The sequence below is a fragment of the Phaenicophaeus curvirostris genome, chromosome 16, assembly GCF_032191515.1.
Source record: "Phaenicophaeus curvirostris isolate KB17595 chromosome 16, BPBGC_Pcur_1.0, whole genome shotgun sequence".
NCBI lineage: Eukaryota > Metazoa > Chordata > Aves > Cuculiformes > Cuculidae > Phaenicophaeus > Phaenicophaeus curvirostris.
The window spans coordinates 15,236,566-15,258,595 of record NC_091407.1 but is presented as its reverse complement, the minus strand read 5'-3'; the positions used below and the strand labels follow the sequence as shown (position 1 = coordinate 15,258,595).

At 49.7% G+C, this 22,030-nt stretch overlaps 1 protein-coding gene across 3 annotated transcripts in view; it reads right to left on the bottom strand.

Moving 5' to 3' along the window:
- The window catches only part of SEC14L5 (SEC14 like lipid binding 5), a 44,068-nt gene that overhangs the window by 5,705 nt on the left and 16,333 nt on the right, over positions 1 to 22,030 (bottom strand). For 2 of the 3 annotated variants that reach the window (XM_069870132.1, XM_069870133.1), the window contains 13 exons: positions 19,317 to 19,466; positions 19,055 to 19,186; positions 16,395 to 16,523; positions 14,809 to 15,028; positions 12,259 to 12,371; positions 7,217 to 7,406; positions 6,822 to 6,910; positions 5,554 to 5,624; positions 4,449 to 4,620; positions 2,490 to 2,624; positions 1,615 to 1,752; positions 610 to 855; positions 17 to 195 (listed from right to left, as the gene is read on the bottom strand). In XM_069870132.1, coding sequence (XP_069726233.1) covers positions 17 to 195; positions 610 to 855; positions 1,615 to 1,752; positions 2,490 to 2,624; positions 4,449 to 4,620; positions 5,554 to 5,624; positions 6,822 to 6,910; positions 7,217 to 7,406; positions 12,259 to 12,371; positions 14,809 to 15,028; positions 16,395 to 16,523; positions 19,055 to 19,186; positions 19,317 to 19,466 — 1,964 coding nt within the window. The remainder of the gene's footprint in view (positions 1 to 16; positions 196 to 609; positions 856 to 1,614; positions 1,753 to 2,489; positions 2,625 to 4,448; positions 4,621 to 5,553; positions 5,625 to 6,821; positions 6,911 to 7,216; positions 7,407 to 12,258; positions 12,372 to 14,808; positions 15,029 to 16,394; positions 16,524 to 19,054; positions 19,187 to 19,316; positions 19,467 to 22,030) is intronic. The other variant, XM_069870134.1, reaches the window with a different exon arrangement.

The following is a 22,030-nucleotide window of genomic DNA, read 5'->3' as shown; positions in this document are numbered from 1 at the left end:
CCCATAACTCTCCCACCTGAAGTCCTTGGATGCCAGCACCTCGTAGTAGTAGATGAGTTTGCATTTGTGACTGGAAACTTGCAGAGACGCGAGGACGTCGTCTACCCGGGGGAGGCTGGTGCCGGAACAGGGCAGAGGGCCGTGCATCTTCCACTGGAGAATGTAAAAGCCAGGCCAGCGAGTCACGTGAGATCCCTGGAAGAGAGAGGGGGAGTCATCAAGTGATCTTCAGGCATCGTAAGGGACAGGGGAATGACTTGGCAGAGTCAGGAAGAAGTGAGACGACTGCTTTGGGAAGCATACACCACTCACTCATTTTATGCCCCTGAGCCACACACACTCCTGTCATGCTATTAAAAATTTCAATTTCAGTATTTGTATTTTCAATTAGATTAACATCATGGACTGTGGAAACTCTTCCGATGGTTCAGTCTAAATTAAGATTGCAACGGCAGCCACTGACAAGGGAATCCACAGAACGATGATCACAGCAATAATTCCCAAGCAACACGTGGTTTCTCATGCCACCAGTTCCTTCCCTTCCCCACCCTAGACCATTTTGGGCTTTTCTAGGACTAAGATCCACACCAGGACCCAAATATATCTAACCTGGATGCTCTCTCCTTCACGGCAAACCAGTGGAGATTCCATGCGGCTGTAATCCACACCAAGGACCCACGACTTATCAATGAGCTGCGCATTGTCCCCAGCACCAGAGGTATTTGGTAACGTGGGCTCTTTGTGGCTCGTTTCAGGAGCTCGTTTGGAATGAAAGAGGCTGAACACCACATCTCCCTTCAGGATGTCAAAGTCCCAGGTGATGACGGATTCCCCTTCCAAAATCTCCACAACTATCTGAGAAGGGAGAGAAGAGAACAAGCACCCTGTAAGGAGTGAGATGGCAGCCAGCACCCTCTTCCTTGCTCTGACACCATGCTCTTCTCTGTCACACTTCAGCTGAGCTCTCAGCCTCTATTCCTCCTCCTAAGGAGGACATTGACTGCTCTCCGCTGCCGCTCTGCTGCCTGATATACCTGCTCAGGTATTTTTACCCCATCTCTCCCCTGGTGCTTGTAACTCATTTGCTGGTTCTGGGAAAGCCTCAGTGGAACTAAAGCAAAGTGTTGAGGACCCAGCAAAGAGCCCTTTCAATTGTCTGTGAATGCCACAAGGTGCTGCTGCTTCCTCAGGAGTCTAAGCAGAGCAAACCAGTCACTCCTCATCAGTGAAGCCAGCAGACTGGTTTGACAGTCAGGTGCTCTTTTCTTGGATGTTCTCTTTCCTGATGACCCCCATCAGGTTTACCAGATCACCTCCATTCCTGCCCCGGCTGTGCCACGGGAAATGGAAGCTGTGTTACCAGAAGGAAAACTGGGGGACCTTTACTCCCAGAGGCCCAGAAGATCAGCCCATAGTAGAGACAAGAGCTCCGGTTCTTAAACTGTGGTTCATCATTCACCCGTCTGCTGGCATTGGCCTTCCCCAAGAAAGGCATCGTGCTGCCAAACCACCTTGGGCTCACGCCTGAGGAGCCCTTTTTCGTTCCAGTCATCCTTAACCACAGGAACACATCACCAAAACCAGTTCAGTGCCTCAGAATATTCCAGTTTGTACCTCATGTGGAGCTCCTTTGAGGACACTCGCAGAATGATAGATAGTTTCTGTCCATAACCGGATGTGATCCGAGTTCTCCGGCTCTTCTTCTGTTTGATAAAGTGACTTGGGAACAAGTCCACCTTCTGGGACAGTGCACTGGAAAAGCCAGACAAAAAGATGAGGGTTCCTACTCACCTAGTGGTAAAGGATCGAGTCAACCTGACAGGCTGAGAGAGTTGGGGTTGTTCAACTTGGAGAAGAAAAGGCTCTGAGGAGACCTTAGAGCAGCTTCCAGTGCTGAAAAGGGCTCCAGGAAAGCTGAAGAGGGGCTCTTGATCAGGGAGTGCAGGGATAGATAAGGGGGAACATTTTTAAGCTGCAAGAGGGGAGACTGAGATGAGATCTTTGGGAGAAATGTTTTGCTGTGAGAGTGGGGAGGCTCTGGCCCAGGTTGGGCAGAGAAGCTGTGGCTGCCCCATCCCTGGAGGTGTTCAAGGCCAGGTTGGATGGGGCTTGGAGCCCCTGATCCAGTGGGAGGTCCCTTCCAACCCCAACCATTCTGTGACTCCATGATCTGTACCATGAAGACTTCCCTGCTGTCACACACAGAGGACAACCCTTGCAGCTGGCAGAAGATTTCACAGTAGAACTAAATTTAGTTGAACACCAACAATTTATCTAAGTTCCATTCAGAGCTCTGACCTCTAACCCTTCTGCAGGGCAGCAGAAGCCTCCTGTGCACAAACCCCACCATGCTCTGCAGTGGCATCACAGCCAGAACAGGGGTTTATCTGTCCTTCAGAGGGAGTGGGAGGCCAGAGTGTTGAGGAGGGGGGAACTGAGGGAGCTTGCACAATGCAGATTCTGCCTGCACTACAGGAAGCAAAACTCACCATGCAGTCTCCTCCCAGGAAGTCTGGAATCACATCTTTGTCCACGTAGTCCACCAGCCCTCCTGGACCCTGGTAGTTATTCCCACTGTAAATGAGGAACTTCTGCCTTGTGTTCTCGTTGATAAAGGGACTGACCTGAAACAAAACACGGACAGAAGACACGGTCACTGAGTGAAGCTGGAAACCACGTTTATACTGTTTTACACGGATGCTTCAGGCTCCAGGTTGGAAGGGCGGATCAGCAGGAACGCAGAACAACAGGAGTGCAGAGCTTTGCAGCTGTAAAGCATTTCCCTAAAGAAAGGGTAAACTAATGGGAGGGGCACTGTACAGCCATCTCATGTTTTCTGCTTCATATAAAATACATTTGTGGTCCCCACACCACACACAAACATCACAGGAATTTGACAAGCAAGTTCTTACGTTGCTAGAACAGCCAGCAGGCAGCAGGCAGAGCATCATTTATTACTCTTCTCTCCGCTATCACAGAATCATAGAATGGTTTGAGTTGGAAGTTGAAAGATCATTTGATTCCAACCCCTCTGCTGTGGGCAGAGACACCTCCCACTGGATCAGGAGCTCAAAGCCCCATCCGACTTGGCCTTGAACACCTCCAGGGATGGGGCAGCTGCTACTTCCCTGGGCAACCTGGGCCAGGGCCTCCCCAACCTCATTGTAAAGAATTTCCTCCTTATGTCTAGTCTAAACCTGTCCCTCTGCAATTTAAAGCCGTTCCCCCTCATCCTATCACTACAAGCCTTTGTAAAAAGTCCTTCCCCAGCTTTCTTGTAGCTCCCTTCAGGTATGGGTCTATAAGGTCTCCTCAGAGCTTTCTCTTCTCCAGGGTGAACAATCCCAGCTCTCTCAGCCTGTCCTCGTACAGGAGGTGCTCCAGCCCTCTGATCATCTTTGTAGCCTCCTCTGGACCCATTCCACAAGTTCCATCTCCTTCTTATGTTGAGGATTCCAGAACTGGATCAAGGACTTGAGGTGGGGGCCTCATGAGAGAGGAGCAAAGGGGTGGATTCCCCTCCCTTGCCTGCTGGCCACACTTCTTTGGGGGCAACCCAGGTTATGGTTGGTTTCTGGGCTGTGAGCGCATGTTGCTGGCTCTTGTGGAGCTGCTCATCAACCAGCACCCCAAGTCCTTCTCCTCAGGGCTGCTCTCAATCACATCATCCCCCATCCTGTATTGAAACCATGGATTGACCTGGCCCAGGTATAATTGCCCCAACCCAGGTGTCCTCTAGAAAGAGATTAAAAACACACATGTCTTTTACCATCACTACGAGAACCCACCAAGTCTGGGCTGTCACTACAGCATGAGGGCTTATGAGGAGCAGCTGAGAGAGCTGGGGGTGTTTAGCCTGGAGAAGAGGAGGCTGAGGGGAGACCTCATTGCTCTCTACAACTACCTGAAAGGAGGTTGTGGAGAGGAAGGAGCTGGGTTCTTCTCCCAAGTGACAGGGGACAGGATGAGAGGGAATGGCCTCAAGCTCCGCCAGGGGAGGTTCAGGCTGGACATTAGGAAAAAATTTTTCACAGAAAGGGTCATTGGGCACTGTAGGAGGCTGCCCAGGGAGGGGGTTGAGTCACCTTCCCTGGAGGTGTTTAAGGGACAGGTTGACGAGGTGCTGAGGGACATGGTTTAGTGATTGATGGGAATGGTTGGACTCGATGATCCGGTGGGTCTCTTCCAACCTGGTGATTCTATGATTCTATGAGGATTGGCGGTTTCTATTCGGCATCCTGGTCTGCCCTGGCAGATGACCACCACTCAACCCAAATGAGGTACAGGCACCGTGCTTTGCTCTGTAGCAACACCGGGGCCTCCTCAAGAGCTCAGCCACAAGTTCTCTGGAAGCTTTTCCCTCTCTAACTCCTCCAATAAGCAGAACTGACTGGATGATTTAGCTCACACGCTAGTGCTTACAATGCTGGACCTCAGGTTCCACCCACCAGAGTCCAGAGCACAGGGAAAACCCTGGGTGCTCGCACTATCAACAGCCGGCCCAGAGTTTCGGGGTAGTTGTCCTCCACCACCTCAATTATTCGCAGCAGGGCCTTCACTCCAGGCCGCCAGAGGTGCCGCATGTTTAGCCCTTCCAAGTCCACCAGACACGTCCAGGATCTAGAATAAATAGAAAAAGAAATAGAAAGAGACCTGTGAAAACCTCATTGCGCAGTGGTTGCTCTGTTTATGCTCCACAAAACATTTCAGGAGCGCCACAGCCTGTACAAGATCAAGAGGAGCCAACGAGAGGCTTCAACAGTTCCAACCAGATGTGGATCTCCACTTAGCCTGAACCCTGTGACACTGAGCAGACACTCAGCCTTGACAGCAAGAGCATTGTCAGAGTGGAAAGGGGAGGAAGGCCATCCTATTGCTTGAGATAATTAAAAAATGCCTTTAAAATGAAAGTGGAATTGAGCGGTTTCCCACATAACAAAAAGACAATTTCATGGATCTGGATTAAAATCACTGAGAGCAAGATTAAATTCATCCAAAAAGGAACATAAAAAGATGGAAGGAAGGATCAATACTTGCTTCCATATGAAACTGCAGAATTTATCTGCATGTAGGTCAGCAGATTGCAGCACCGAAAGGGGCTCCAGGAAAGCTGGGGAGAGGCTTTTGGTCAGGGAGTGCAGAGATAGGGCAAGGGGGGATGGTTTTAAGGTGAAAGAGGGGAGATTGGGATGAGATCTTAGGAAGAAATGCTCACCTGTGAGGGAGGTGAGGCCTTGGCCCAGACAGTACAGAGCAGTGGTGGCTGCTCCATCCCTGGAGGTGTTCAAGGCCAGGTTGGATGGGGCTTTGAGCCCCTGATCCAGTGGGAGGTGTCCTTGCTCATGGCAGGGAGTGGAACTGGATGGGCTTTGAGGTCCCTTCTAACCTAAACCATTCCATGAAGTCCACTGCGTACAGTACCCCAAGCCACATCAGAAACACTTCTGCCTGCAGTTTAATCCTAAGGACCTCAGCTCAAAGCTTCACAGGAGCATTCTTCTCACCATATCAGTTCAAACTCGGTAAGGATGCAAGAAAACAAATGATACTAACGTGATGGGGCGGCCAAAGACGCTGGTGTTTTCTTCACATCTCTTTTGTCCTTCCTCATTAATTGACAGAACCTGTAATTGAAGACAGTGCAGACTGAGGTGAGCCTGAGCACAACTGAGAAACCAGGACAGCCCTGAGAGCTTCCTTCAAAACACACAGAACCCCAGAGATACCGGTTGGAGAACTTGCTGTGTGCAAAACAAAGTAAGAATCTACATCAAAAAGAGTCCTGGGCTTCTCTACTGAAACATCGTGCTGACCACATAAGATGCAGGAATCGAGTATCTAACGTGGAATGTAAGAGTCTCAAGACCAAATGTTGTTAGCAAAGCTGCATGAAAGGGCCATGGGCAGCTTCTGACTAAACTGAAAGTTATCAGAAAACATTGGCTGATGAGAAACTTGACATGAGCTGGCAATGTGTCCTTGCAGCCCAGAAGGCCAACCGTGACCTGGGCTGCATCAAAAGAAGCGTGGCCAGCACATGAGGGAGAGGATTCTGCCCCTCTATTCCTCTCTTGTGAGACCCCACTTGGAGTCCTGTGTCCACTTCTGGAATCCTCAACATAAGAAGGACATGGATTTGTTGGAGCGAGTCCAGAGAAGGCCACAAAGATGATCCGAGGGCTGGAGAAACCTCTGTTACGAGGACAGGCTGAGAGGGTTAGGGTTGTTCAGCCTGGAGAAGACTCCAAGAAGACCTTATAACGACCTTCCAGTACCTGAAGGGGGCTACAAGAAAGCTGGGGAGGGACTTTTCACAAAGACATGCAGTGAAAGGATGAGGGGAAATGGCTTTAAATTGCAGAGGTGAAGATTTAGACTAGACGTTAGGAGGAAATTCTTCACAGTGATGGTGGGGAGGCACTGGAACAGGTTTTCCAGGGAAGTTGTGGCTGCTCCATCCCTGGAGGTGTTCAAGGGCAGGTTGGTTGGGGCCTTAAGCAGCCTGGTCCAGGGGGAGGTGTCCCTGCCCATGGCAGGGGTGTTGGAATCAGATGATCTTTAAGGTCCCTTCCAACTCATAGCATTCTGTGATTCTATGATCCTGATTCCCACCATCATAAAAACTTTACCTCTGTCTCTGCATGAAGACAGAAACCTTGCTGTGCTGAGTCAAGAAGCCAAACGAAGAATTGAGTTGCCAGCCACAAAACACAAGAACTGTTTGTGTCAGGCAGGTAGGTTCCTGCTGCACTCTAACAATATTTATGAACGCTTCAAAAGAAAATAAGAGTTCTTCAGGTGAGAATGAAAGGAAAGCTTACGTGTCGCAGCAGTGATTCCTCTCCCAGAGCTTTCACCAAGCCTTTTGTGTCCATCTGGCCAAGACGAAGGATGTAGAGTGGTCTCCCATCTTCAAAACAAAGAAAAGGGCTTAAAGAAGGAAGCACTCCAGTACGTTTTACAAATGCCACGTTAAAATGTGAAGAGGATAAACCTCAAATCCAAACTCCACCTTATCAGAGAGATGTTGTTCCCCACTACCCTAGCCTGCCTGATCTGTGCAGAGAAAACAAACCCACAGAGCTATTTACAAGCATTGAAGGGCTCTGGTAACATTTAAAGTATCAATACAACTTTCTCCCCAAACCTTAGGCCACTTTTGAGGTCCCACAATGTAACCTGTGTGATGGTATCGTTGTGTGTGGCTGCTTCTGACCTTTGTCTTGGTAATGCCACCCTCCAGTGTAGTATTCCTCCAAGAGGGCTGGGGGCCTCCATGACTGAAGGATGTAATCCACCTGGTACTGCTTTCTCCAGGAGAGAGACTGGCAGAGCATTTCTCGTGCTTTGTCAATGTTGAAGTCGCGAGCCCGTAGAAATCGAAGGATGTGCTCATCTTTGGGGATCTGATAAAAGAGAAAAGGGAGCCTGAGGATCATAGAATCATAGAATCACCAGGTTGGAAAAGACCCACCGGATCATCGAGTCCAACCATTCCCATCAATCACTAAACCATGTCCCTCAGCACCTCGTCCATCCGTCCCTTAAACACCTCCAGGGAAGGTGACTCAACCCCCTCCCTGGGCAGCCTCTGACAGTGCCCAATGACCCTTTCCATGAAAAAACTTTTTCCTCATGTCAAACCTAAATCTCCCCTGGTGGAGCTTGAGGCCATTCCCTCTCGTCCTGTCCCCTGGCACTGTGGAAAAGAGCCCAGCTCCCTCCTCTCCACAACCTCCTTTCAGGCAGTTATAGAGAGCAATGAGGTCTCCCCTCAGCCTCCTCTTCTCCAGGCTAAACAACCCCAGCTCTCTCAGCCGTTCCTCATAAGGCCTGTTCTCCAGCCCCTTCACCAGCTTTGTTGCTCTTCTCTGGACTCACTCCAGAGCCTCAACATCCTTCTTGTGGTGAGGGGCCCAGAACCGAACCCAGGATTCGAGATGCGGTCTCACCAGTGCCGAGTCCAGAGGGAGAATAACCTCCCTGGACCTGCTCGCCACGCTGTTCCAGACATGATCCAGATGGGTACATTCCCTGTTCCACTGCTCATAGAGCCTTAAGATAAAGACTAAGCCTAGATTCCTTCTCCCTCTGTATCTAATCCCACTGAATGCAGCAGATGGTGCTAGGAGCATGGAAGAAGCGACCGATTCATGCCCGTTTGAAAGATACAGGCTTAACATTGAGTACTTCATGTGCACAGGCACAGCCTGCGGGAAGCCTTTCACCGCTCCAGTCACCAGAAGTTCCAGCAGACTCTGGGCTGTCTGGGTGTTCCCTCAGCTGGCCCTACACAAGGGAAAACAAAACAGTGAAGGAAAGCAATAGAGCTGTGAGCTTGCCTTCCTGCAGGGCAAATCAGCAAAGGATGGAAAGCATTCATAGGTAAGGTGTTAACCAAGGCAAGCATAGAATCATAGAACAGTTTGGGTAGGAAGGGACCTGAAAAACTGTCCAATCCCACCCCCTGCCATGGGCAGGGACACCTCCCACTGGATCAGGGGCTCCAAGCCCCATCCAACCTGGCCTTGAACACCTCCAGAGATGGGGCAGCCACCACTGCTCTGGGCAACCTGTTCCAGTGCGTCCCCACCCTCATTGTGAAGAAATTCCTTCTTATGTCCAGGCTAAATCTTCCTCTCTCCAATTTAAATCCATTTCCCCTTGTCCTATCACCACAAGCCTTTGTAAAAAGTCCCTCCTCGGCTTTTTTGTAGCCCCTTCAGGTACTGGAAGGTCACTCTAAGGTCTCATTGGAGGCTTCTCTCCTCCAGGCTGAACAGCCCCAACCCTCTCAGCCTGTCCAAGCACGCACGCTTTGGAGGATGAGCACAACTGTGCAGCATGCAAATGATTGTCCATAGCTCTGATTTCAGCTCTTGTGCTGCCCCTCTGCTGCTCTGCTGCTGATCATGCTTCCCTGGAAAGCTGCTTGTTGTCAAGCCCCTCTTGTCTGACAGGAGGCTGAATCAGCGGAGACATGGATCACAACCAATGCTCAGCAGAGCCTGTTTTATTATGTAAGGTGTTATTATTAGCAGGAAAGCACTCACAGCTTCCCTGGACACACAGCTACCTGGTTAGTTGGGAGGCTACCTCATGTTTTCACTCAGAGGCAGAGCACTGCACAACAGCAGCTCACAGGTGGGTGTTCAGATGCTCCTTCGGGAGGTCCTCTGTTCCAGTGGGTGTATATCATAGAATCATAGAAGGTCCTTAGTTAGAAGGGACCCTCAAAGATCATCAAGTCCAGCTCCTGTCCCTGCACAGGTCAACCCCAGCATTCACACCACGGGGCTAAGGGCATTGGCCAAATGCTTCTGAAATATTGTCAGCCTTGCTGCCATGACTGCTTCAGTCGGAGCCATCCCAGTGCTCCACTACCTTCTGTGGAAAGAAACTTCTCCTGATGTCCAACTTAACCCTCCCCTGGCATCTTCCTGCCATTCCCTCAGGCCCTGTCCTTGGTTGCCAGAGAGAAAAGCTCAGCGCCTGCTCCTCCTCCTCCCCTTGTGAGGAAGCTGCAGAGCACAATGAGGTCTCCCCTCAATCTCCTGAACAGACCCAGTGACTTCAGCTGCTCCTCACACTCTTCCCCTATAAACCCTTCCCCAACTCCATGCCCGCTTTCCAATAGCTTTAGATCCTTTTTATCCTGTGGCCCCAGAACTCCACCCAGTGCTTGAGGTGGGGCCACCCCAGTGCAGAAATACATATATTCTCTACATATTATTCCTGTGGTCTCTACCTGCATCAAGCAGCCACCATGCTCTTGGACATGGTTCAGGCCATCCAACCTGTGTTTGATGCTGCCGTGCACCAGTGGCCTTGGACAGATCTGGCAGAAGCTCTGTGTTCTGAATTTATCAGCTCGTATGGAACCAACAGTGTCACCGGTCTCTGGAGCTTACCAGCCGCTGGGAGATTTTTACACTGCCTCCCATAGCGTTGTCCTCAGCCTTCAGTTCTCTGGTAGCTATTTCTCCACCAACAATCACAAGTACCTAAAACACCCACGCACATACTCACACAGAAGGGGCTTCTTTACCCGTTCAGTGACGACAGACCTATAGCACCAGTCTTTGTTGTATTTTCTTTCTACATGGGTGACACAGGTTAGGTTTTCCAAGAAAACTCAGGGCTTTCTAAATAATGTTTAAACTCTTTGCACTCAGATGGGATGTGCCTGCTCTCAGCTCTGAGAAAGATACAACAATGCATGCAAAAAGCACTGACAAAGCTTCTGGCAAACAGCTGCTTCTTCTGGAAAAAACAGTTAAATGAAAAAAAAAAAACAAACCAAAAACTTTCAGAGTCCATGAACGCAGAGTACCTCCCCACCCATTCTGTATGGCTGAGCCATTCCCTTCAGAGCCAGAAGGCTGTTACTACTGAAACCTTATCAGCTGTGCTCAACTTTCGAGGTGGATCACTTGCTCCAACCATCTTTCTCTTGTTTTCATCTCTTCCTAAGCCCTCTGTCTACGCAGCCCACCAAATTATTCTGTTGCTATCCCTGGTCCTTCCTTTCCACCCAGTCTCTCCGGCAGGAAATCCCAAATTAGATCCCTCTTGAGGTATTCAAGCTGCCCCAGATCTTTTTTTTTTTTCAGCCACACACCCTTCACCTGCTTGGCCTGATACAGAGAACCGCTTCACCCAGGAGGAACTCCAGCAGCTGCCAGACACTAGAGCCAAGCAGAAACACATCCAGCCCATGGTATCTGTGCTGCTTTGCAGGGAAAATCATTTCTATCTACACTATGTGGCCAAGTCCCCAGCCTCGTGCCCTCAGCTCCTCTCTTAGAGGCTGACACAACATACCTCACACCATAGGGTGAGACTGTCTCTTTTTCCCAAGTCCTGCATGCTTTGGAAATCATAGAATCATAGAATCATGAGGTTAGAAAAGACCTTAGAGATCATCTACTCCAACCATACCTGTCCACTACTAAATCATGTCCTCAAGCACCTCATCACCCTGCCTGTTAAACACCTGCAGGGACAGGGACTCCACCACCCTCCTGGGCAGCCGTTCCATTGCATGAGAACCCTTTCTGTGAAGAATTTTTTCCTAATGTCCTATATAAACTTCCCCTGGCACAGTTTGAGGCCATTCCCTCCTGTCCTATCACCTAACACTTGGGAGAAGAGACCAACACTCACCTCTCTGTAACCTCCTTTCAGGTAGTTGGAGACAGCAATGAGCCTCAGCCTCCTCTTCTCAGCCCTCAGCCTCCTCTTCTCAAAGCTAAACAACCCCAGTTCCCTCAGATGCTCCTCATAAGACTTGTTCTCCAGCCCCTTCACCAATTTCATTGCCCTTCTCTGGACACACTGCAGGACCTCACTGTCTTTCTTGTAATCAGGGGCCAAACTGAACCCAGGATTCAAGGTGCGGTCTCACCAGTGCTGAGTACAGGGGGAGAATCACTTCCCTGGACCTGCTGGCCACACCATTTCTGATACAAGCCAAGATGCTGTTGGTTTCTTGGGCACCTGGGCCACTGCTGGCTCATATCAGTCAGCTGTTGACCAGCACCCCCACGCCCTTCTCTGCCAGGCAGCTTCATGCCGTTCTTCCCCAAGCCTGGAGCACTGCATGGGGTTGTTGTGTCCTAAGTGCAGGACTCTGCACTTGCCCTTTTTAAACCTCAGTACATTTGGATAAAGGAGATAAAACCAGGAGCCAAATGGATTCTCTCTGAGCAGAATTCAGCCCTTGACTGTCCAAGCTGACCCATCTGCCTGACACGAGGTGCACAGTGCTGAGGGGCAGCAGCCCAGAGCTAGGGCATACCAGCTGCCCCTTTGTCGAGCAGCAAGCAGGGGATGCACCCCAGCGTGGGTCCCCAGTCCTTCCACCACATCTGCAGCTCCTGGGAGGCACAGCCTGGCCAGAGAGGCTGGCCTGCAAGGCAGTGACTGCTCTAAGGACACAGCAAAGCGCTCGTATGGTGACTGCAGCACCACCTGTTCAATGCTGACAGGAATGACTTGAGTCATGTGCGGTGCAGCCTGTGACACTACTGGATCCTGCAGCAGGCAGACGGACAATTCTCCACACCTGCCTTGAATTATAGAATCATAGAACCACCAGGTTGGAAGACCCACTGGATCATCGAGTCCAACCATTTCCATCAATCACTAAACCATGTCCCTCAGCACCTCGTCCACCTGTGCCTTAAACATCTCCAGGGAAGGTGACTCAACCACCTGTGCTCAGGCTGCAGAGGGGGCTCTGCCTCCCCCACCCACCTTGCCTTTGTGTGTCTCTTGGAGCCACTGGCGAAGGCGGATCAAGCAGCTTTCTTGCATCGGAGTCAGCTGGCCCAGGTATCGCTCGATGTAATCAGCATCCAGTTTGTCAGCTGGAGGAAGAGGCGGGGGAAAAGAACAATTCAGAGGACACTTCACACAGCCAGAAAGGAGATGTGCAGTTATTCCTACACATCAGGTTACTCAGATACCCATTAGAAGAGTGCAGGAGCCCTCATTGTAGCTGCCTGAGGGAAACAAGTAATGTTCTCAGGGTGATCAGGGCATGAGGACACAGACAGTGTGTAAAGGGTCATAGAATCATAGGTTGGAATGGACCTCAAAGCCCATCCAGCTCCACCCACCTGCCATGGGCAGCGACACCTCCCACTGGATCAGGGGCTCCAAGCCCCATCCAACCTGGCCTTGAACACCTCCAGGGATGGGGCGGCCATGGCTTCTCTGGGCAACCTGGGCCAGGGCCTCCCCACCTTCATCATGAAGAATTTCTTCCTAATGTCTAATACAAATCTTCCTCCTTCCAATTTAAAGCCGTTCCCCCTTGTCCAGTCACTCCATGCCCTTGTATAAAGTCCTTCTGCAGCTTTCTTGCAACCCCCTTCAGGTGTGGGTCTATAAGGTCTTCTTGGAGCCTTCTCTTCTCCAGGCTGAACAACCCCAACTCTCTCAGCCTGGCCTCATATGGGAGGTGCTCCAGCCCTCAGGTCATCTTCGTAGCCTCCTCTGGACCCATTCCAACAGTTCTATGTCTTTCTTAGGTTAAGGACTCCAGAACAGGACACAGAACTTGAGGTGGGGTCTCACAAGAGCAGAGTAGAGAGGCAAAATCCCCTCTCTCACCCTGCTGGCCACACTTCTTGGAATGCAGCCCAGGATATGGTTGGTTTCTGGTCTGCGAGCATGCATTGACAGCTCACATTGAGCGTCTCATCAATGAGCACTCCCAAGTATCAAAGCTAGATCCCTCACTTGTCTCTTGGAACACCAACATTTCATCCAACCCTGAATTGGCCTAGCAGGAGTTTCAAAAAACACAGCCCATCACAAGAGTTCTGGCCCACATCCCATTGAACACTCCAAGACATGGGCACTTAAATCCCCTGCTCTTCTAAAGCTCTCCTGCACCGTTTCAATGACAAGAGGCTAAAAAGCAGACAGCGGAAAAATGAAATGTTATTCTGCTTATGGACAGCAGAGGGAAAGGGAGAACACCACCACCGTTCCTGACAACAAGGGAGATTTTTGGAATGAGAAGCCCTGTGCATACCAGCAGCTCATGGTCCCTTCAAGTCTGCCAGCGCTCAGGGCCAGCGGCAGATGAGCCATCAAGGCTTGGATGTGCAGATGACAGCAAGGAGAACGTGGCACCCAAAGGGGACAGCACAGGGCAGGAGGTGTGCTGGAGGCTTGCAGGCTCACCAGGAGGACTGGGAGCAGGACCTCTGAGCCAGCTTTTCATCTGGCAGAACTGAACTACAGAATAAGGCCTGGATCCCCACAGGATACACTGTGGCTGACTGATAATACAGAATCATTGAATCACAGAATCACCAGGTTGGAAAATACCCACCGGATCATCGAGTCCAACCATTCCCATCAATCACTAAACCATGTTCCTCAGCACCTCGCCCACCTGTTCCTTAAACACCTCCAGGGAAGATGGCTCAACCCCCTCCCTGGGCAGCCTCTGCCAGTGCCCAATGACCCTTTCCGTGAAAAATTTTTTCCTAATGTCCAGCCTGAACCTTCCCTGGTGGAGCTTGAGACCATTCCCTCTCGTCTTGTCCCCTGTCACTTGAGAGAAGAGGCCAGCTCCACTGTGAGTTTCCATCCTTTATACCGGGCACCATCTGGAAAGAGAAGCTCTCAGTGAAGGTCTGGGGAGACCAGGACCATTGATAGCTCTGAATTCCAAGCTTTTCCCTAGTTACACTTAGCAACACAAACATTGTCTTTCCTTCTGAGGAGTGACAACTCCTCTAATACCACAGTTCTACATTAGAAAGCTTCTCCTATTTCTTTTTGTCAGAGAAGAATGTTATTTAGTCTAGGAGAGATCAGCAGATCCATGCACAGGAAGATGGAGTCTGACTCAGCCACTTGGTGTGAGAAATGCAGTAAGCACCATTCCATGAGCTTGTCTTGGCTTGATAGAGGGGCAACCCCCACCTGAGCTGATTCCCCAAGGATGCTGACTCTGAAACAGCCAAAATATTTCTTTCTAATTTAAATACAGTGCATTCACAGTACCTTTAAGTTTCTCCAATGTAAGGCATAAAATGCCTTAAATATCAGATCAAACCCAATTTTTTTTAAGCTCAAACAAAATCAGACTGTCTGCACAATTCTTGGTTGGAAATAAAAAGCAGTTTTGTTTGCATTTTTCTTGAAGAAAAAGAAATAACTCTCCTTCCTCTCCACCCACAATCCAGAAGTAAAACCTCACAACAAAATAATAAAAATAAACTCAGATAGTGCTACTCAAGGCATTTCAGCTGCCGGCAGCTCCCCAGCCGGGGCTGCACATACCGTCAGGGCCAGTCACCTCTGCTGGAGGGCAGGTGCTATCCGGCTGCTCTCTGGGGGTCCCACCAGCCCCCGACTCCAGCGAAACATCAGCAGCATCATGACCAGCAGCTGGGGCTCGCTCCTCTGCCTGTCCGCACACCGCAGGAGGTGTCCAGCGGGGGATGAAGGTGATCCCTTGGGAGATGAGCTCCTTCAGGTAGTGTTCAATCACCTCCTTGCCCTGAGGGGGGTAAAATCTAGTTAAGCAAAACCCAGTCCCACCTCCCCGGAATCAGAGAGGTGCACAAATGATTAATACTCTTAGAGATAAAGGGAGGGGAAATAGCTGTCTCCTTCCACCTGCATGACCCTGTTGGGTTAATGTCAGTATGAAAGTACCATCCAAATGATGAATTATAGAATCATAGAATCACTAGGTTGGAAAAGACCCACTGGATCATCAAGTCCAACCATTCCCATCAATCACTAAACCATGTCACTCAGCACCTCATCCACCCCTCCAGGGAAGGTGACTCAACCCCCTCCCTGGGCAGCCTCTGCCAGGGCCCAATAACCCTTTCCGTGAAAAAAAATTTTTCCTCATGTCAAACCTAAATCTCCCCTGGTGGAGCTTGAGGCCATTCCCTCTCATCCTGTCCCCTGGCACTTGGGAGAAGAGGCCAGCTCCCTCCTCTCCACAACCTCCTTTCAGGTAGTTGGAGAGAGCAATGAGGTCTCCCCTCAGCCTCCTCTTCTCCAGGCTAAACACCCCCAGCTCTCTCAGCCGTTCCTCATAAGGCCTGTTCTCCAGCCCCCTCACCAGCTTCGTTGCTCTTCTCTGGACTCGCTCCAGAGCCTCAACATCCTTCTTGTGGTGAGGGGCCCAGAACTGAACACAGGATTCGAGGAGCGGTCTCACTAGTGCCGAGTCCAGAGGGAGAAGAACCTCCCTGGACCTGCTGGTCACGCCGTTTCTGATCCAAGCCAAGATGCCATTGGCCTTCTTCAACCAACACCCCCAGGTCCTTCTCCTCCAGGCAGCTTTCCAGCCAGACTTCTCCTAGTCTGTAGCTGCTCAGGGTTGTTGTGCCCCAAGTGCAGGACCCAGCATTTGGCCTTGTTAAACCTCATTATAACACTGGCGAGGCAGACTCTGGTGCTGTGGATGCAGCTGCCTTTATAATCTTTCTGTCCTGTTCTGCTGCTCCCAAACCATCAGCTGGTTTCCCTGTTCCTCTGCAGCCCAGAAGAAAAATGACACCAAAAAGAAGTGCCTCTGCCCAGGCTACTGGCAAGACAGAGTGCTGATTTTTACCCAGCGCAGAACAGTGTCCTCAGTGTCTGTGGAGCCTGGCACCCACAGCACCCACTGTGATCCTCCTCTGGCAGAACCCGCTCCCTCCCCTGCACAGCCACGTTCCAGCAAATGGATTGGTTTTGCTCATTGCACACTGGCTTTTTCTTTGTTTGCTCTGCTCAGGGACTCCAGAACCATAAACGAGGACATACAACTGTAGTGGGTCTGTTTTACAGAAAAGCAAATAGAGGCACACTGAGAGTAGGCATTTGATCTTGATTTTGTGGCACAAAGGGACGCCTCGCCTTACCCGCTTGATGTTCGAGGTGTATTGCTTCATGGCAATTTTTTCGACTGTGCTTTCAAAGCCAAAAAATGACTTGATGTCGAGAGATGCAGACTGTTCAAAGCAAGTCCAATCTTCATTCTCGGGGTGAACCTAAGCCCAAAGACACACAGAGGGTTGGATGGCAGCAGACAGATCTCATCACTGCAGAGCCCTTGCCCTCGGTACCACTGACTGTTCAGTCTCCAAAGCTACAGGGCGTGGGGGCAGGAGTGGCTCCCAGCAAGGCGCAGAGAGACCCACAGTTAACAGCTGCGTTAATTTTCCCAGAGAAGAGAAACGTCACGAGATGGACACAGGGACATTTGTGGTTAACCCACCATTCCTCGCAAGCATAAGGAAACAAGGGTTAGAACCCATTTCTGCCCCAGCACAACTGAACAGCAATATTCATAGCAGAAGTTCATAGAATCATAGAATCACTAGATTGGGAAGGACGCACCAGATTGAGTCCAACCATTCCTATCAGTCACTAAACTATGTCCCTCAGCACCTCATCCACCCGTCCCTTAAACACCTCCAGGGAAGGTGAATCAACCTCCTGCCTGGGCAGACTCTGCCAGGGCCCAATGACCCTTGCCGTGAAAAACTTTTTCCTAAAGTTCAGCATAAACCTCCCCTGGTGGAGCTTGAGGCCATTCCCTCTCATCCTGTCCCCTGTCACTTGGGAGAAGAGACCAACACCCACCTCTCCACAACCTCCTTTCAGGTAGTTGGAGAGAGCAATGAGGTCTCCCCTCAGCCTCCTCTTCTCCAGCCTAAACAACTCCAGCTCCCTCAGCTGCTCCTCATAAAACTTGTTCTCCAGCCCCTTCACCAGTTTCGTTACTCTTCTGTGGACTCACTTCAGGACCCCACTGTCTTTCTTGTAATCAGGGGCCAAATTGAACCCAGGATTCGAGGAGCGGTCTCACCAGTGCCGAGTTCAGAGAGAGAAGAACCTCCCTGGATCTGCTGGCCACGCCGTTTCTGATCCAAGCCAAGATGCCACTGGCCTTCTTGGCCACCTGGGCCACTGCTGGCTCATGTTCAGACGCTGTCAACCTTTTTCTAGTTTTGGGTAGGAAACTCAGACCCTGAACCTCAGTCTTCCTCCCCCCAACCACAAGGGACATGGCAGAGCAGAGAGTTTCACCACTATCGAGTTAACATCCACCTTTCCTTTCTAGTCCTTCCCCTCAGTTACTTTTTTGTATGGTAAGCACTTACGTAACCTTTTCCTCTTCTAAACTTAACCCTTCTCTGAGAGGCCTCTGCCTTTTCTCTGTAGGTGCTGCTATTCACAAACTGTTACAAAGGAAAAAAAATTCCAGCCTCCCCAGGAAGACAGGAGCTCTCTAAAGGACATAAATCCCCAAGGGGAAATATAAAGTAACTGCAGGAGCAGGATCATATTTCTTCACGTTGCTTCAGCAAACACTGTAGGAAAGGAAAGATGAGAATAAACCTGTTTCCTGCATACTCTGGCAGGGAAAAGGGAACTGTTAAAAATAGAGCAAGGAACCATCTTGAGGATGCAGACAGCTCGCTCCCTCCCTGTTCCAGGAAGAGCAGCCTGGCTGCTGACGTTTCTTTCTGAAGGACACGCAGCCAAACTCAGCAAGTGCAACAATGCTTGAGCAACTCCAGAGCTGATCTTGGGGCATTTCAGATCTGTCAGTGCCTTTCCCAACAAAGGAAGTTTGATTTACTGTAGTTTTTAGGAAGCCCCACACAGCCACCAAGTGATCTCTGGCTCAGGAAACCCTCCTCACCATCCAAACTGTTAAAAGCTTTCTAAGGATTTTCCTTGCTTGACACAGAGGCTGCTTATGCTTTGCTTACTCCCAAGAAGCCGAGCTGTTGTCCGGCTGCAAAAAAGGCAGGTGAGTAACAGGATCTGGACTTTTGTTTAGGGAACAAAAAGCAGTATCTGATTGCTTTCAGCAACAGATGAAGCTATTTTATGGTGACTGAGCCCAAACAGCACAATTACAATTAAATGGCACGCTGTTGCTGAAGATACAGCCACAACACGAGACATCCCAGGCCACAAGATCTTTCTCCAAACATTTAGAGCACAAAGATCATGACAAGATGCTAAAACTTTCACTTATTCATGGGCAAAATTAATTGTCAGACTTCCCTCTGGCTCTCATGACAATAAGTAGTAAGGGTTTCCTTCTAAATATCCAGATCTAAACACATGCCTGAGCTTCAGATGCTTCTATTAACTTGAATTCCAACCCAAGAGACTGTTGCAGTCAATTCTGGAGCACCAGCCACGTTTTCTACTCTCACCCTAGGGCCCAACTCCAGAGAATCACAGAATCATTGAGGTTGGAAAAGCCCTCTAAGCTCATCCAGTCCAACCATCAGCCCAGCACCACCGTGCCTTCTAAACCATGTCCTGAAGTACCATGGCCATGTCTTTTGTGGTTGAGAATCACAATCAACCTAAGAAAAGTCTCGCAAGCCCTGTGAAACCACTGGGAAAAGCCTGCATCCTGAGACCCAACGCCTTCCATTCCAGGAGTACCGAATCATATTATATGACAGCACATTCATTCAAGTCACTTCATCTTGGTTCATAGCACACAGCTTGGAACAGTTTCTTCAGAGCCAAGTGGGAACAAGGTACTCACTGAGTAGCTGCACGTCTCAAGGACGACAACACGGTTGGCGAATGTCTCATTGTGAGCTTCAATGCGGAGAGTTCGCTCTTTCCAGTTCACAGTGTTTTTCTGGATGAAGAAAACATACTCTACCCCTGCAATCTGAGAAGGATGAGGAAGAAGAAGGAGGAGCGCAGGAAGGAGAGGGAGAGAAAGAGGAGCTTTAGGCACCTGCACTGATATGAGCCAGCCAGCAAAACCCAGGTATCTCTGCCCTCTAGGTCCCACTTGCCTTCTTCAGCAGCCTAGGAGCATCCACATTCAGCTTGCAGCTCCGTTCAATGATATGGATAGCTCCATCTTCACTCCTGGACTCATGCAGGATTTCACTCCCCAGGAACACTGGGATCTCTGGACATGTAGGAAAGCGCTTCTCATATGCCTGGAAGTGAAAATAAAGCAAGTTTCAGCTTCTGGCTAGGACCAAGTGTAGCTATTTCTGAATTAATTCATTCCCTTATGGTAAGAATCCAAGAGAACAGATACCCTTCACCTCTGGAAAATGGGAGCCAGCACAGGGGCTGGAAGTAAAGCAAAATATTCATGAGCAGAGCTGGCACCTGCTCAGGTCACTCACTAAGCTGAGCACATCATAATATAACTTTTCTTTCACACATGAAGCAGAAACAAAAGCTTATTGTTAAAGAGTCCTTGGAACAGGCTCCTCATAACCTGAACATCGGAAACCTTACCCTTAGCTGGTGAGAGCAAGCACAGCTCTGCTGAGTTCTGCTACCTACAGAACTGACCCAGAGATAATCAAATTCAAGTCAGACACACTGCTTTGTGAAGGAGCTATTGAAAAATATTTAATAATCCTGTCCCTTAAAAATGTGATGTGTCCAACAGTCCTCACCATTGCAGACTAGCAAGGGTAAGACCATGAACTACTGGCTACTCACTCGGCCTTGATTTATCCATTTTTAAAACAATTCTAGTCCTGGTTCTGAAATCTTCCTTGTTTTAACTAACCAAGTCCTTCTGAGAAGTCTTCTATCCAAAGCTGCTCTATCAGCTCCAGCAAAAGTCTAGCTTTCCATGGTGCTTGCAGCAAACTAAGTTAATTTCCATAAATGCTACCTACTGCTATACCTCTTTGCCTGACTTCTCCAGCTCTCATTCTATTGCAAGTTCATTGCAGGACAGAAGGTTTTCCTTGCATTTCTGAAAAATACCTTGCATGTTGGGATACTCTTGTAAATATGGAATTGAAGCAATGGTAGCACAAGCAACCCGGGATTCAAGTACAGCTGTAATGGGAGGAGAACCCGTGCCCTCAGAGAGCTACGTCATTCCAGTCACGAGAATTTCTTGCTATCATTCCACAGATGAGCCTACCCACTATCAACTGCTGCCACCTTCTCATCTTCTGTACGGCACGACCAGTTTGTACAGCACAAAAATATAAATGTGAGAGAATTATCTACCCCAAAATATTTCCCAAGAGGAAATACTAATGTGATGGTGACTGACATCAAGTTGTTTGGCAGCACATTTTCCATTACTTCTGCAGTTTGAAGGCTGGTTGCCTTCATGTACTCTGGTGCTGTGGTAACACCTGCTCTTAAAATAGCTCAGGCACTTAAGGACACATTCTGCATCTCCTGCTCCTGGACCTCTGAAGGGAAGAGAAGTTATTTCAGATGATCGTATTGCTCTGGCATCAGGAGGGAAGAGTGAGCAGAGGAGCAGAGGAGTTCTGGCAGCTGAAAAAGCACACAGGTTTTCAGCTGCCCCTCTTCAATTCCCTGGGTAATGGTCTGATGTCTTTGCCACAGTTCTTGGAGAACTTTCCCCCTATCTACAAGGCTCTGTGTTTTTTTTATCCCAATCACAAGAAAAACAAAAAAGTTTTTGATAAATATAATCCTTCCCATGGTAAGGAACCATTTTCAGCACCAACCCACCAGGCTCCATAGAGCAGCAAACTCATTGCCTGAAGAAGCTTAAGCTGTTGTGATGGCAGTTTCCAGCTGACTGCCAGACGCAGCTGCAGGATGCTCCGAGCTCTCTGCACTTCCCTCAAGGCTCAGACATCATCCAGGGTGCATCCTTGTTCACTGCTCTGGTGTCTGACATTGCCAGCACATTCCCTTTCCCAGGACAAGTTAATTCTCCATCCCTGCCCTGTCCCAGTGCTCCAGGTCCCAGCCCACCATCTTGTGCTGTCTCAAGGTCAAAGCATTTCCCCTATTCTCCCTTGCAAATCATAGAATCGTAGAATCATAGAATCACCAGGTTGGAAAAGACCCACCGGATCATCGAATCCAACCATTCCTATTGATCACTAAACCATGTCCCTCAGCACCTCATCCACCTGTCCCTTAAACACCTCCAGGGAAGGTGACTCAACCCCCTCCCTGGGCAGCCTCTGACAGTGCCCAATGACCCTTTCCGGGAAGTTTTTTTCCTGATGTCCAGCCTGAACCTCCCCTGGCGGAGCTTGAGGCCATTCCCTCTCGTCCTGTCCCCTGTCACTTGGGAGAAGAGTCCAGCTCCCTCCTCTCCACAACCTCCTTTCAGGTAGCTGTAGAGAGCAATGAGGTCTCCCCTCAGCCTCCTCTTCTCCAGGCTAAACACCCCCAGCTCTCTCAGCCGTTCCTCATAAGGCCTGTTCTCCAGCCCCCTCACCAGCTTCATTGCTCTTCTCTGGACTCGCTGCAGAGCCTCAACATCCTTCTTGTGGTGAGGGGCCCAGAACTGAACACAGGATTCAAGGAGCGGCCGCACCAGTGCCGAGTACAGAGGGAGAATAACCTACAAGACACATACAAGCAAGAGCCTCTCCAGGCTGCCTGTTCTCAGTGACTGTGAACACTGTGAGCACTTTTGTTCTAGTATCACAGTTGTCTGCATTCGGCCGTGTCCCACACTGCTCCTTACTCAGACCCTTATCACAATTGCAGGAAGCAGAGCTGGAAACCATATCTCAAATGAAAGCTGCTT